The sequence below is a fragment of the Cladosporium halotolerans genome (genome assembly GCF_011745625.1).
Source record: "Cladosporium halotolerans strain TM138-S3 chromosome Unknown Sca10, whole genome shotgun sequence".
NCBI lineage: Eukaryota > Fungi > Ascomycota > Dothideomycetes > Cladosporiales > Cladosporiaceae > Cladosporium > Cladosporium halotolerans.
The window spans coordinates 606,626-622,398 of record NW_027191461.1 but is presented as its reverse complement, the minus strand read 5'-3'; the positions used below and the strand labels follow the sequence as shown (position 1 = coordinate 622,398).

Genomic DNA, 15,773 nt, shown 5'->3' with positions numbered 1-15,773 from the left:
TCAGCCAGCACTGCTATGTGACGAAGGTGTCCAAACGGGCAATGCATCTTTGAACAAGCGCTTTGCTACGTACCAGCCAGCATCAACGTTTCCTGCGATTGTCTTATTCCGTGAGTGCCGTAAAGCATGTAGGGACGCGAACATCTAGCCGACCAAGTCATATCGTCGTACGATGCAGGAGATATGCGCGGCGTCCAAGCGTATTCCTATGACGGAAAATGTCTCAGTCGATTGAAAACCCTGAACATCCCCTATGCATCACGGGGTCGCGATCCTGACACTCACCGCTAGCATCGCCGCGGACCGCAGGAGGTCTGTGTTCACCATGCAGAGTTTAAATCAATCTGTTAATAGATGTAGTCGGAGCAGGGTAACGTTACATCACTCCGATTGAGTCTGACAACCTTTGGTGTCTGCGCGCACTTTCTTCCCACTTGATCTTAATACTCATTCACAAAACTCTGGACTGCTTCTAAAATCCGCTCTCGATCCAACAAGTGATCAGACAATTTCATCGAAGGTGGTCCTACACTCGCTCACGATGCATCTCTCAGCAATTCTCGCGTCCACACTCGCTCTCGTCTCACTGACGACTGCGCGCATAACTGGCTTTTTGGCGCCTTCCACAGTTGCTCCAGGTGCACCCATTGAGATCAAGATCCGCGCCGAGAATTATATCCAGCCTGTCCAAGATGTCGCGATGGCGTTTGGCGTCACGCCGGTAGAAAGCCACCATCCTCGATCACTCGGAACCTTCATGGGAGAGAAAGCTCTAGGTCCAGGTGTGTAGATCGCTGTGACTGCCTGATGTCTGGATGATTGCTAACCCAAATCCACCTCGACAGAGAACTCGAACATTGTCGGCAACATTACTGCCAACGTATCAATTCCTACTAGCCGACCAGAGGGAGCAGCGACTATCACCGCTGTGCTGTTTTCGTTGTACGGCGCGAGCATGACCGGCAGCGTGGAATACTTTGCTGTGAATGTCACGGTCGCCAGTGAGACGTCGTCAGACTATGTAATGTCGGATTACGAGGTGTCGAACTCAATCGCGTCGAAGTGGCGGGCCTAGATAAGGCCAAAGAGTAATATAGGCTCGCGTGTATAGCCTTCTGTACGATTCGAGTACTTTATGCATCAAGTCTGAATCGAGAGAGGAGACTGATAAGCTGTAACAATAGTCAGAGCAAACGAGCAGACTGAATCGTAACGTTTAGCAAAAATAAGAAAAAAAGAACGAAAGCGTCATATACACCTAGTAAGGATGTCAGAGAATGAACTACCAATTGATGGCATTTCAAGAGTGACATACCCGGAGGGATTCGAACCCTCGACTTTCGCATTACTCCAATGCAGGATCATACGGGTTCCGCAGAACAAGTATAAGAACGACACGCTAAGCCACTGCGTCACGGGTGTATGAGAACACCGTGTGCTATGACTTTGCTTTCTCGGAATACTCCGGAACTGACTCTCATAATATATATACCTTTAGGAAAATCTCTGCAAAGACAGCGGGTGAGAACGCGGCCTCCACCGCTTCTGCCGGGCAAGGCATCACTTGATTTTTCGCAAGCAAATGAAAAATTGTGCAACGAATAGAGTAAAAACGTCAGAACAATGGCATTCGTGGTCGAGTAGTGGGCAATGGCTTGAATAGCGGCGTGCAAAGAAATGAACATGTTTTCAAGCTGTCGGTGTATCCCGCACCCACCACCGCCGCACTCGCAATTTGCTTGCCTGAACCCTACAAATGAATGCCTGAAAAGACAATCGTGGTCTCTTCGGTGGCCAGCGATTGCCTACACTAATAAGCGGCAGATTTGAAAAGTTCTTGACTAACGGACCGAACTGTTGTTCCTCTTGTTACAGTCAAAGAACGATGCTTGATCGCTGTGGTTCTTTCGATGGCATCGGAGAGGACTCCAGCGTCGCTTTGGAGCTATCGATTGACACCTGATATGTCTCTCTGCCTCCCGTTCACATTGAAACATCAGGTGATAAGGCAAATTTCATAGTGCTAAGCTTGCATTTGCCTAAGTGCGGTCGCGTCTTGAACATCATCGGGTTATTGTTGTCCGTTCTGTGCCCGCACGCTTCCCCCGCTCTTGGGGCAACGACGCGACCCTGACAAGCGTCTCGATCCCGAGGTACAAATAAAGTGTTGCTCTATATAGGCCTACATACAGCATGAGGCCCGTTCAAAGGTGTTTGATCTAACACTGTCACGAAACAAAAATGCCTTCCCGGAACAAACGTCCAATCCGCATTGCCGGCTGCTCTGGTGCGGTCACAGACCGTCGGGCAGCGATGGCGCAGCTTGCGGAAAACCATCCCAACGATCCAATCGATGCTATAATTGGAGACTGGATGAGCGAGTTCAACATGACAACTCGAGCTGCCATGAAATCGACAAATGGCGGAGACGCATATGAGCCAACATTCATCGAAGCTATTGCTCCTGCCCTCGAGAACATTGCTAAACACCGCATCAAGGTCGCTGTCAATGCTGGTGCCTCGGATACAAAGCTGCTGCACCAGGTTGTGACTGGCATGGTCGAAAAGAAAAGTCTTGATCTCAAAGTCGCTTACATTAGTGGTGACGAGGTCCTTCCTGCGATTGAGAAAGCACAGCGGTCAGGTCAAAGCAAATTTGAGAACATATGCACCGGCGAGTTGCTTGATGATTGGAAGTTTGAGCCTTTGTCAGCACAAGCTTATCTTGGTGGTCTCGGTATCGCTGCAGCCTTTGCGAAAGGTGCCGACATCGTGGTTTGTGGCAGGGTGAGCGATGCTAGTCCGGTCATCGGAGCTGCTTATTGGTGGCATGGTTGGCAAAGACATCAGCTGAACGAGCTCGCGAATGCGTTCGTCGCCGGCCATCTAATTGAATGCAGCAACTATGTCACTGGAGGTAACTTCACTGGCTTCAAGACTCTGCAGACGAAGGGATGGGTCGATATTGGCTATCCAATTGCAGAGATCTCGAACAATGGCCAGGTCTTCATCACAAAGAGCAAGAATACTGGCGGCGAAGTAAGCGTGCACACATGCACTTCCCAGCTCTTATACGAGATCCAGGGGCCATGGTACTACAACAGCGACGTGACCGCGATACTTGACGAAATGTGGTTCCGACAGATGGGACCCGACCGTGTCGCTCTTCATGGCGTCAAGGGAGCTCTCCCCCCTTCCACGACCAAAGTCGGCTTGACCGCTAAGGGGGGCTATCAAGCAGAAGTTCATTTCTTCCCCTGTGGTCTCGACATCCCCGAGAAAGCTCGCATGCTCGAGGCTCAAGTGCGACACCTGCTGAAGCCACACATCCATCGTTTCAGCAGACTTGAATTCACCTTGAACGGGAGTGCGGCGGAGAATCCCAGCAACCAAAATGCCGCCACAGTGGATCTTAGAATCTTCGCACAGGCACCTGAAGAGAACGATCTCCTACCAGAGAAGTTTCTGCGGCCTATCATTGATCCCATCATGCAGTCGTATCCTGGCGCCACGTTTCACCTGGATCTCAGATCCGGCTTTCCGAAACCGATCTTTGAATATTACGTAACGCTTCTCCCGCAGGCAGATGTCGAGCATCGCGTGCATTTGTGGGACGGTAACAGCTTCGTCATCCCACCTCCGCCAGAGTCGAAGACGTGGTCAGCCCAACAACCATCTCAGGCTATGACGACTAATGCGAGGTCCGATTTTGGGCCAACGACGCGCGGACCTTTGGGCTGGATTGTCCATGCTAGGAGTGGCGACAAAGGTAGCAATGCGAATGTTGGATTCTGGGTGAGAACTCGGGAGGAATGGGACTGGCTGCGCTCGATTCTGTCGGTAGAGACCATCAAGCGGCTGCTTACGGATGAGTATAAGGGAAAGAAGATCGACCGATTCGAGCTACCGAACATGTTCGCAGTGCATTTCTTGCTGCATGATCACCTTGATCGGGGTGTGAGCTGCACGAGCTCGTACGATTACCTTGGGAAGAATGTGGCGGAGTACTTGCGATCTAAGCATGTGGATCTCCCTAACAAGTTTCTGAACCGTGGCAAGCTGTAGGGAGGTGTCAAAGAGTAAAGTTGTATTAAGATGTCTCGACCGGGAAATACTCAAATGGGGGGCTGGACTCTGAAGGATTGACTTTCAAGGGTTGACCGTAAAGAAAGAGTGGATCTTATCTATGGCGTAGTGCATATGCGATCATTTAGTGTATTAATCGACTGCAGAGTAGTGAGAGTGGATGATAAATCAGCAGCGCAAGCAAGTAGCAACGGAGGCGTGGTTGGGTGAGGCACCGGGAGAGCTTCGGGCGTGGCAGCCGGCCGATGACGCTTTGCTCCAGCGAGCCTTGACGCTGCATCCTCTCATCGCCAAACACGCCCTTCCGCCACGCCCTGCTCTGTCCCACTCTTACCCTTTCTTGACACTACCACTTCTCCCTCCCCACCCCGCAACCCGCGACACTACCTAGCGGTATCACATGACCAAACGCCAACTTCCCGAGGCTGAAGCCCGACCTTCCAAGAAAGTCATGACCGTACGTCCCCAGGCATCCCAAACAGCCAACCATCACTATCAATAAGACTATACCACTGACACAACACTCAAAGGAAGCAAACGGCAAGATGGACGTCGACAGCCCCGCAGCTGCTGTCGAGCAGCTGCAACAAGCGAACGGCGAGATCGACGAGTCGCTCTACAGCAGACAGCTTTACGTGCTCGGCCACGAGGCGATGAAGCGCATGGGCTCTTCGAATGTGCTCATCGTTGGCCTGCGCGGTCTCGGTGTCGAGATCGCAAAGAACATCGCTCTTGCTGGCGTCAAGAGCCTGACACTCTTTGACCCTAAGCCCGCCGCCATTCAAGATCTCTCCTCACAGTTCTTCCTCCACCCCGAAGATGTTGGCCAGCCACGCGCCAAGGTCACCGTGCCGCGGGTCTCCGAGCTCAATCCATACACACCCGTCAACCTCCACCCTTCAGACAGTCTTACGGCCGATCTCAGCAAGCTCAAGAGCTACCAGGTAGTGGTGCTCACGGATACATCGCTGAAGGACCAGCTGAAGATTGCTGAATACTGCCACGAGAATGGAATTTACGTCGTGATTGCGGATACATACGGTCTGTTCGGATCGGTCTTCACAGACTTCGGAAAGAAGTTCACCGTTGGCGATGCGACCGGCGAAAACCCCCTCAACGGCATCATTGCGGACATCGATTCGGATGGCATGGTGTCCGCGCTAGACGAGACCAGGCATGGCCTCGAGGACGGAGACTTCGTGACATTCACAGAGGTTGAGGGTATGGAGAAATTGAACGACTCAGCACCCCGCAAGATCACGGTCAAGGGTCCGTACACGTTCTCGATTGGCGATGTTTCCGGTTTGGGGCAATACAAGCGTGGCGGCCTATACCAGCAGGTCAAGATGCCCAAGTTCATCGACTTCGAGCCTCTCAGCAAACAGATCAAGAAGCCGGAGTTGATGATGTCGGATTTCGCCAAGTTCGACCGTCCCGCCCAGCTTCACGTCGGTGTTCAGGCTCTGCACGCTTTTGCGGAGAAGCACAACGGCGAATTCCCGCGCCCTCACCATGACAGCGATGCTGCGGAGGTTTTCACTCTGGCTCAAGAGATTGGAAAGAACAGCGAGGGGCCAGTTGAGCTGGATGAGAAACTCATCAAAGAGCTATCATACCAGGCTCGCGGTGACCTTTCCCCAATTGCGGCGTTCTTTGGCGGTCTCGTGGCCCAGGAGGTGCTGAAGTCCGTATCTGGCAAGTTCATGCCAGTTCAGCAGTGGCTGTACTTTGACTCTCTCGAATCGTTGCCTACATCCTCCAAGCGCAGCGAGGAGCTTTGCAAACCGACTGGAAGCCGTTACGATGGCCAGATTGCAGTATTCGGTAAGGAATACCAGGAGAAGCTGTCAAACGTCAACCAGTTCCTGGTCGGCGCTGGTGCCATTGGATGCGAGATGCTCAAGAACTGGGCCATGATTGGTCTCGCAACTGGACCTAAAGGAAAGATCCACGTTACCGATATGGATCAGATCGAAAAGAGCAACTTGAACAGGCAATTCCTCTTCCGCGCGAAGGACGTCGGCAAGCTGAAGAGCGAGTGCGCCGCGGAGGCTGTGCAAGCCATGAACCCTGACCTGAAAGGAAAGATCAACATGATGAAAGACCGCGTGTCGCAAGAAACTGAGGATCTGTTCAATGAGGACTTCTGGAACAGCTTGGATGGTGTCACTAATGCCCTCGATAATGTGGATGCTCGTACATACGTTGACAGACGCTGCGTCTTCTTCCACAAGCCTCTTGTTGACAGTGGCACTCTGGGCACTAAGGGCAACACTCAAGTCGTCCTCCCTCGCATCACGGAGTCTTACTCCAGCTCGCAAGATCCTCCGGAGCAGTCATTCCCGATGTGTACGCTTCGCAGCTTCCCTAACCGGATTGAGCACACCATCGCTTGGGCCAAGGATCTCTTCCACACATACTTCACTGGCTCTGCTGAGGTCGTCAACATGTACCTCACGCAAAAGGACTACCTGGGGTCTGCGCTCAAGCAGTCTGGCAACGAGAAGCAGACTCTTGAGACCCTTCGTGATTACCTTATGACGGAGAAGTCTGAGACTTTCGATGACTGCATCGAGTGGGCTCGCTTGCAATTTGAGAAGCAGTACAATAATGCGATCGCGCAGCTGCTGTACAACTTCCCGAAGGACTCGAAGACTTCGTCAGGCCAGCCGTTCTGGTCCGGTCCGAAGCGTGCCCCTGACCCTCTGGTCTTCGACGCGAACAACCCTTCGCACTATGACTTCATCGAGGCCGCCGCCAACTTGCGTGCGTTCAACTACAAGATCAAGCCTACATCCGATCGTAGCTACATCACCTCAGTGCTTGATCGCATGGTGATTCCCGACTTCAAGCCCGACGCCAATGTCAAGATCCAGGCGGACGAGAAGGAGCCCGACCCAAACGCCAACGCCCCGATGGACGACAACGAGGCACTTGATGCCATTGTGAAGGGCCTTCCTCAACCCAAGAGCTTGGGTGATTTCCGCCTTGAGCCGGTCGACTTTGAGAAAGACGACGACTCGAACTACCACATCGCCTTCATCACCGCGTGCTCCAACCTCCGCGCTGAGAACTACAAGATCCCTGTCGCCGACAAGCACAAGACAAAGTTCATTGCGGGTAAGATCATTCCTGCGATCGCGACCACAACCGCGCTCGTTACTGGTCTTGTCGTGCTTGAGCTTTACAAGATCATCGACGGTAAGGACGACATCGAGCAGTACAAGAACGGCTTTGTCAACCTGGCTTTGCCCTTCTTTGGCTTCTCCGAGCCAATTGCTAGCCCGAAGGGCAGCTACAAGGGTCCGAATGGCGATGTCACGATTGACAAGCTCTGGGACCGCTTTGAGACTGAGGACGTCACGCTCCAGCAGTTCATTGATGACTTCAAGGCCAAGGGCCTCAGCATTAGCATGATCAGCTCAGGTGTCAGTCTGCTGTACGCCTCGTTCTACCCCGCGTCCAAGAACAAGGACCGTCTCCCTATGAAGTAAGTTTTTCAATGTCGGATTGCGTATTCGAATGCCGAAGCTAACTCGCGTTACAGGATGTCCACTCTCGTGGAGACTATCAGCAAGAAGCCGATTCCCGCGCACCAGAAGAACGTCATCTTCGAGATTACCGCCGAAGATGAGACTGAAGAGGACGTCGAGATTCCATACGTTATGCTTAAGCTGCAGAAGTGAGACAGGCAAAAGCAACACAGTGAGAAATGGCACTTTCAGGGTCGGTGGACCCACGTTTGTTAAGCCGTTCGGTGTGGACCCACTTTTGATCGTGAACGACATGAATATTGATAAAAGTCGTATATAGCTCGGTCCAAACCCCATTCAATGAATAGATGATTAACATGATCCTGGCTCCACCAGTAGCTCCGTGAACCTCTCGGCGTCTTCGTTGTTCGCCTTGCGACGGTAGGATCCAGGCGAGATGCGGTCGAAGCGACCCTCTGGACGAGCGCGGCTTCGAGGGTCACATGGCCTGGTTACTGATCTCTCACCAAGAACACACCATTGAGACCAAGCGCACCGCATTCAGGGTAGCTTCTAGAACGGAAGATTGGCGCATGGTAGTGTCTTATAATAAATTAGCGTTTGTAAGTCCGTGCTTCGTCAGCGCAGCGCGCCGGAAAGGAAGCCGTAGGCGCATTCGCAACAGTCCCAGCAAACCTTCACAATAAAGTCTCCGCCACACTGCAGCGGCTGCGCCGGGACCTCAGCCTCGGTGAGCGCGTGCGACACTTCTGACCGTGACACTTCATTTCGCGATCGTACAGACCCGTCAAGCCACATTCGGGTCATGGTGCGCTGCTTGCAGCCGTGCGAAGGGAGCATCACAGCAACATGGACGAGGACCTGCCGGGTTATTTGAGGGCCCTTGTAGCATTTCTTGGGCCTGATCATTGCCCTGCGGCGATTTTTGAGCGGAGTTCTTCTCGAAATGGCGAGTGGACTGTGGTCTACCAGAACCCGGCATTTCGCAGGAATGGCCTCACCACCGAGGATGCGACTACAAGTTTGCAACGACTGGGCTACCAGTACACCGACAATGGACACAAGCGAAGGTGTACTGAGTGGGTCTTCAGACCCTTAGGCGGCAACTTCGTTGCTGCTGTACACAATCCGATAGCAGCACAACCAACCGTTGACGATAAGAAAAATGACGAGCAATCGCTGCCTCTTGAAGAGCGTTCAGCCTCTGATTGCGTCGTCGAAAAGCTCGACTGGATCAAGTATCCTGCGCAAAACCTCACATCATGGCAACAATTCTTTCTCCAGCACAACTGGAGCAACACACCCCTGGGGCCGCTCAGCGACTGGAGCTTCGAGCTCCGCAGTGTCGTGTTGAGCGCCATGGCAGATCCTGCTCCTAGGACTATCTACTGGGGCAACGAAAATGCCCTTCTCTACAATGAGGCCTTCGTTCCCATCTTTGGTGTCAACCACCCCGACTGCCTGGGCCAGCCGCTTGAGATCGCGTGGCGCCCTGGCATGCGAGAGATCATTTGGCCGTACATCGAGAGGGCTTACGAAGGCAAAGCACAAACGATCAGCCGTTTGCCCTTACACCTCCAACGTCACGGTCCCCTGGAGGAGACGTACTGGGACGCCACCCTGACGCCTGCGATAGGTCCCTGCGGCGGAGCGATCGGGGTACAAAATGTTCTGGCGGAGTGCACAAAAGCTGTCCGAGGGGAGCGCAGAAGAATTGCGACTTCAAATATCGGCAAGCGTATTTCTGCCACTGCCACTTTGGAGGAGCTTTGGGCGATGTTTCTCCATGGCCTGCAGTGTGAGGTGGTGGATCTACCTTTTGCTGCGTTCTACTCCGCCGAGCATGATCTCTCTGAGTTGGTCTCGGAGTCGACTGATAGTAACACATACACGCCGGAGAGGACGATAGCCACACTCGAAGGTACCATGGGCGTGCTGCGGCCGGAGGACCTTCCACAAGCCTTCATACTCGCAGATGCAACACTTCCCGAGCCTACCAAGATACTTGCGAAAGCTATCACGACGGCTTGGAAAGAGCAGCGTTCGATAATTCTAGGCTCCGAAGACACTCCGCTTCCATCGGCGTTCGCTTTGAGCAATCCAGATCGCGGTTTCGGCGATACTGTCAAGCAGGCCGTGATAATACCAGTCACATCCATCAGTAATCGCGATCTCATGGGCGTTTTGATCGTCGGCACTTGCCCACGCGTTTTTGACGAGTTCTATCACATGTGGCTTAACATCCTCGGCGACGTATTGTCAAGAGCTGCGGCGTTCATATCGCTGCCTATGGAGCAGAGAAGGGCGCAGAAGATGGCCGATGACATCAACAACGCTCTAGCTCAGCAACTGCGCCTGACTACCCTGCAGGCTGAAAGGAGCGATGCAAAATTCTCTCGAATGGCGAAGCTGGCTCCCATTGGCATGTACGTATTGGATCCTGATGGCAGTCCGATATACGTCAACGACGCCTATCGTGACTTGGTTCCGGTCTCTCCAGAAGGCCGCACATTCTCTTTCAACAAACAGTCAGACTGGACAGACCTGATCCATCCTGAAGATATCGGCAGGTTCTGGGAGTGCTGGCAGAAAGTCATCGTGGAAAAGATACCTGCGGTCTGCGAATATCGAATCATGAAAGGATGGCGATCGACCGACAAAGCCACCGGGGAAGAGCTCACAGGTGACACGTGGTTGCTCGCTACATCGTTTCCTGAGATTGAGCCTGATGGACGTGTCTCCGTCATAATGGGTTGGTTGACGGACATTTCGAAGCAGAAGGCGGCAGAGAAATTGCTCTCTCAGAGGCTGGAGGATGCGCTCGAGACGAAGAGGCAGAGCGAGAACTTTATCGATATGACGAGCCATGAGATGAGAAACCCGCTGAGTGCGATATTGCAAAGCGCGGACTCGATCGTATCATCGCTGCCATCGGCAAATGCAACAGCGTCAGAGCGAAAGGGAGCCTTGACGGGCCGTCTGGTCGAGGACATTGTAGATGCGGCACAGACCATCATACTATGTGCTCAGCATCAGAAGCGCATAGTGGACGACATTCTCACACTGTCGAAGCTGGATGCCAGCCTGCTAGAGATCTCTCCAGATAAGGTGCAACCGCCTCAGCTGGTAGGGAAGGCTTTGCGCATGTTCGAGGCAGAAATCTCACGTGCGAACATCAAGGCGAAGCTGCTTGTTGAGCCAACTTACGACAAGCTCGCAGTCGATTGGGTAGTCCTTGATCCGAGCCGCTTACTGCAAGTCGTCATCAATCTGCTCACCAATGCCATTAAGTTCACGCAGTACTCAGACGTGCGAGAAGTCACGGTTTATCTCGGGGCGTCATACGAGAGACCTACCGGCAAACACCACGGGATCAACTTTATCCCGCTTCGCCATTCCAAGGTAGCACACACTCCAAACGGAGAATGGGGGGATGGCGAGGATATATACCTCCAGATTGCCGTGACAGATACAGGGTCCGGCCTCGACGATGAGCAGATGCACGTCTTATTCCAGAGATTCGCCCAGGCGTCCCCGAAAACGTACAAACAGTACGGCGGCAGCGGCCTCGGACTTTTCATAAGCAGAGAGCTATGTGAGCTACAGGGAGGCCAGATCGGTGTCTCCAGTTCCAATGGGACGACCTTTGCGTTCTACGTCAAAGCAAAGCGATGGGTCCCGAACGACGCAGAAGAGCTTGCGCCGCTCACGAGATTCGTCAGCGCATCGTCCAGTCCCATGGTGTTCAGTCGACGAGGCAGCTCTGTTATTGGCAGCGCGCACGAACAATCTGAGGCTCCTAGGAGAGGTTCAGCACTTGACGGCGTTGTCGAGCAATCGCCGAATGAAAGCCCGGCCGTACCGAAAGGCCCTCCTGCAAGCGAACTTGAGCATCTTAAGCATTTGCATGTTCTGATTGTGGAAGGTAAGTACGCTGCAGTGATGGATGGAATCGAACATTACTAACTCGAGTCAGACAACCTCATCAACCAAAAGGTGATGGCGCAGCAGCTACGCAAAGCGGGCCTGACGGTGCATGTCGCCAACCACGGTGTCGAGTGTCTTGACTTCATATCACAATCTAGCTATTCGTCCGAACCGAACACGCCAGAGCAAGAGAAATCGGTGGAATTGTCGCCGACGCCTTTGTCTATCGTCTTGCTAGATCTGGAGATGCCCACGATGGACGGCTTGACCTGCATCCGCCATATTCGCGAAAAGCAGCTCAATGGTGAAATCTTAGGACACGTACCTGTCATCGCGGTTACGGCGAATGCCCGCAGCGAACAGATTAACAATGCCATTGAGGCGGGGATGGATGAGGTGGTCACCAAACCATTCCGTATACCGGAACTCGTACCACAAATGAGGAAGCTGGTGGCTGAAGTATTGGGAAGGAACTGAAGGAGTCGAGTGATGAGCCGAGAAGAGAGATACCCGTAATGCAGGATATGACAGAACGGCCTGCCCCGCTGGCCCGTTTTCGGGCGCAATCCCGACGTTCCTTGGTCCCTGATTCCGATTACACTTCTGCCATCCACGTGGTCGTAGGTGTACGTACATTCTATTTCTCAGAGCTTGATCGGCGTGAGCGAAACCTGGCAAGACAATGATCCCCGCTCGCTTGTTTGCGCATCCTACAATTAACAATCATATCTACGCCATTGATCGTCTGGCCGCGTACCAGGTGTGGTGGCATGTAGGACAAATGTAGGGCCGTGCCTCACGCAGTGACGCAACAGTTCAAGCCGGACATGGATTGCTGCGACCATGATGAAGCCCAAGAGCGACGACATCACGGCACCCTTGGCATGCCCTGCTGATAGCATCTTGGACAGCTCCACTACTTGCCTGTTTCTTCCCACTTTCAGCCCTCAGGGACCGTCACAGGGCTGTGATATGACAGACTTGGTGGCTGCACGCGAGATGAAGATGATGGAGGCCAGGTAGGTGTGACGCAACTGGTAGAAAAAGATCCCTGCAGCGTAGTCTCAGGTGGTGCTATATATATTCGTTGGGAGACGCTCTCCCATGGCGCTGGTGTATATTTCACACTGCCAAACTATCACCACTCAATCTAGCTTCACAACAGAATACCATCACCGCAACCATGGGTATCATGAGCAAAATCGAAGACAAACTCCACGGAGACAAGCACCATACCCACGACACCACAGGTTCTACACCCACATCAAACATTCACAGCACTCCTCATACTACCGGGACTCACACTGGCCCTACTTCAACGTCTGGCCTTGCCACTAACTCGACCACTCCGGGGCACCACACCACTGGCACCAACAACCTGACCGGTAGTCATGGCCAGTTTGCAGACGCCGCATCAGGTGGTCACACCGGGCTAGGTTCTTCCAACCATCACACCACATCTACTGGTCTCCCTGGTAGTGGCCCCGGACACACGCACACTTCGGGCGCTCCAATCTCAGGCTCGACCGGCCCTGGCTACACGTCTGGCGCGACCACACACAACCTAACTGGACGCGACACTCACGGCAACTCTCACGTGCCCGGCCCTTACGGCGCAAGAGAAGACTACGGCGCCACCGGCCCAGCATCTCACACCACAGGCCCGCACACAAACAACGCCGCCAACGTTGTTGACCCGCGCGTCCACCCCGAGCCTGAGAAGATGAAGGACCACCACACCGTCGGCCCTCACCAGTCCGACACCCTGAACAAGCTCGACCCAAGGGTGGACTCGGACCCGCGACACCACGGCTACGACAGCGACCCGCGACACGGCGGCGTTGGCGTCGGCAAGCAAACAGGCGGTCTCGTTGGCGGCCCTCACTCGCGACAGGAGAACCACGGCTCAATCCCGACCGCAGGTGGTGCGAAGGTTGGCAGCGGTGGTACTGAGCCTGTCGGCAGCTCCCACGGCGGCTTGACTGGATCTCACGGCGGACTGACTGGATCGCATGGCGGATTGACGGGCTCTCACGGCCGCGATCCTTACGAGCCGCACGCTGCTGAGCATTCTGGTGCGACTGGTACACACCACATCGGCACGGGTTCTGGCCTTGGGCATGGAACCAGTGGCCTCACTGGTGGACACCAAGGTGGAATTCCCACTGAGCGCAAGATGGGAGGTGCCTACGAAGCTGGATACAGGGATGCTGTTGAGCATGTTAGGAATGAGCAGCGCTTCTAAACGATCATGATGGGGCTCTGTGATAGATCAATACGTAATGATCATGATGAAATAATGTCGATTTGATTCTTGCCCATCTACGTTGACCTTTTTGTGACGAGTTCACGATCGAAGCTCATTCACCGATATGACGTGGGGGTATCTTCAACAAGGACTTTTTCTCGCTTTATTCCACAATCGCGATAACGGGCCCAACAAAATTTACTCTTTAGCATTTGGTCGCGACATCTTGTAACTTGTCAGGGCCAAGCTTGGGAGAGCGAAAGATCCGATAGACCCGACCGACATGCTCACAAGGCACAAGCCGTAGTGCAAACCACGACCTCATGCATAAGAGACCTGACAAGCGACAAGTCACCTCCGTCGCGGCCGAGGGCTTGTCATGTCGGTGGCTCGAGTAATGTTCAGAAGAATAAGCAAAATGATGAATCGCCAATCGTAGCTGCTAGGCTCGGCTCGGCATCCCTGCATTTGAATCACACACCAACAGTTCGGAAACGGCGAGGGCGGCGCGATCTGCCGGGATTTCGATCGCAGAGCCGCAAAAGCAACATCATCTCCTCTCTTCAAGTCCTGCACGCGTCCTTTTACCCAATATATCAAAAGGCATCGTCTCAACCACGCCCATGATGGGTTCCTCATCCGGAAGCCTCGGCTAGAGAAAATTTCAGGGCTCGTCCTTCTTTACGTCTGACATCACACGCCGGCCTTTCTTTGCCGTGCCGTTGCACGTGTGGATCTATTTGACGTACCACTCTTTACAAGAGCCTTCCAATTGGCACACGTTGTTCACCGAATGGCGCTCGTGCCTGAAGATCGTGATGACACCCTCTCAACGGCTCGCTCATCCGACAGTTTGCTGTCACCGATGCAGGAACGGCATGCAGGAAAGGACCCCGAAAGGAACAGAGAGTCGCGCCAAAAATATATCGTGTGCCGTGTCTCCAGCGCAGCGCACGCACTAGCCCTCAGAACATAAGGGATCGAGGGCTCCATTCACCCCGATCTCCTGTGCTAGCACGCTCCACAGATATTCATGTAGCGCTGCCGGATGCGACCGCGACGCGGATATGAGCCCTTATGCTGCGGTGCGTTGCGTGGCGTGCGTCGACACGGTGGATGGCCCATCCTCGGAGCGTTGCATGCCCGAGGTCCTGTGCATCCCTTGAACTAACTTTCTCTTCTCAAGTTGTCTCTCCGTCGTTCTGATCATTCTTCCCTGCTGTGTATCCCCCAGACGCGCGCGTGACCATGGAAGGCCCGGACTCGACTCGTCCCCAGGCTGCTGTAAGTGAAGCAATATCAACACTGCTGACGTCTTTGTAACTCACCATTTACCAGGCCGAAGCTAGGGAGGAAGGCAACCCAACGCCGGCGGAGCATGCACATGGCACGGCGGGTGCTGCAAATGCGCCCCCTCAGATCGTTATCGACAATGGAACCGATGCACCAGCCAACATGAGGCGGAGAAGCAATGCGCAAAGTGTGAGATCTCGCAAGAGCCACATGACTGCTGGTCGCTCGACAGCTCGTCAGACCAAATTCAGCGTAGCTGGGCCCGCACCTGGGGAAGCCTCCATTCTCCGGACTGCCCATGAACCCTTCGTTGCGCCTGGATACGCAGATCTCAACCCGGAGTATGATCAGCCTCATAGCGCCAAACCCGTGTGGGGTCTGGCGAAAGCTATGCCTCGCGTTGTGAGACCTGGCATGATCCCGACCCGCCAGGAAGTAGTCCAAGCAGCCCTGGAACCCGAGCTTCCTGCCGAGAACTCTCACAAACAGGGCGTGGATGTAGACCCCAACGAGCTCGAGGCCGGCAGGATGAATGCCGACCTTGATGCCGCGAAAGTTCGTGCTCAGGTTAAGGACGCTCGCCAGCAACGAGAGAACAACTTCCTCAACTTTGTCAAGACTGGTGTCAGGACTAAGACTGCTAGGACGAAGATGTCTAGGCAGGACTCGAGGCTTTCCAGAAGCTCTTCGCGCAGGGAAAGGTGGGCTGAGCAGGTCCGTGAAGA

General features: G+C 53.8%; 6 protein-coding genes across 6 annotated transcripts in view; all 6 read left to right on the top strand.

Moving 5' to 3' along the window:
* Positions 1–541: 541 nt before the first annotated feature.
* Positions 542–1,075, top strand: WHR41_03947 (uncharacterized protein; the record flags this gene model as incomplete). The annotated part of the gene is made up of 2 exons (XM_069372553.1): positions 542–782; positions 846–1,075. The coding sequence occupies 2 exons, from the start codon at positions 542–544 to the stop codon at positions 1,073–1,075; spliced, it is 471 nt and encodes a 156-aa protein (XP_069230464.1).
* Positions 1,076–2,241: 1,166 nt separating this feature from the next.
* WHR41_03946 (uncharacterized protein) lies at positions 2,242–4,065 on the top strand (the record flags this gene model as incomplete). The annotated part of the gene is made up of 1 exon (XM_069372552.1): positions 2,242–4,065. One exon carries the CDS (start codon positions 2,242–2,244, stop codon positions 4,063–4,065), a length of 1,824 nt encoding a protein of 607 aa, XP_069230613.1.
* Positions 4,066–4,486: 421 nt separating this feature from the next.
* WHR41_03945 (uncharacterized protein) lies at positions 4,487–7,940 on the top strand (the record flags this gene model as incomplete). The annotated part of the gene is made up of 3 exons (XM_069372551.1): positions 4,487–4,543; positions 4,617–7,576; positions 7,634–7,940. 3 exons carry the CDS (start codon positions 4,487–4,489, stop codon positions 7,770–7,772), a joined length of 3,156 nt encoding a protein of 1,051 aa, XP_069230465.1. The 3' UTR covers positions 7,773–7,940.
* Positions 7,941–8,112: 172 nt separating this feature from the next.
* WHR41_03944 (uncharacterized protein) lies at positions 8,113–12,116 on the top strand. Its single transcript, XM_069372550.1, has 2 exons — positions 8,113–11,505; positions 11,557–12,116. Exons 1-2 carry the CDS (start codon positions 8,430–8,432, stop codon positions 11,982–11,984), a joined length of 3,504 nt encoding a protein of 1,167 aa, XP_069230614.1. The 5' UTR covers positions 8,113–8,429; the 3' UTR covers positions 11,985–12,116.
* A 574-nt stretch (positions 12,117–12,690) lies between these two features.
* On the top strand, positions 12,691–13,752 carry WHR41_03943 (uncharacterized protein; the record flags this gene model as incomplete). The annotated part of the gene is made up of 1 exon (XM_069372549.1): positions 12,691–13,752. The coding sequence occupies one exon, from the start codon at positions 12,691–12,693 to the stop codon at positions 13,750–13,752; it is 1,062 nt and encodes a 353-aa protein (XP_069230610.1).
* A 607-nt stretch (positions 13,753–14,359) lies between these two features.
* Positions 14,360–15,773, top strand: part of WHR41_03942 (uncharacterized protein) — a gene marked incomplete at its 3' end in the record, with an annotated part of 2,585 nt that continues 1,171 nt past the window's right edge. The window contains exons 1-2 of the mRNA XM_069372548.1: positions 14,360–15,039; positions 15,094–15,773. The exon at positions 15,094–15,773 is cut by the window's right edge and continues 1,171 nt beyond it. Of these exons, the coding sequence (XP_069230609.1) occupies positions 15,004–15,039; positions 15,094–15,773 (716 nt within the window). The 5' untranslated portion in view covers positions 14,360–15,003. The remainder of the gene's footprint in view (positions 15,040–15,093) is intronic.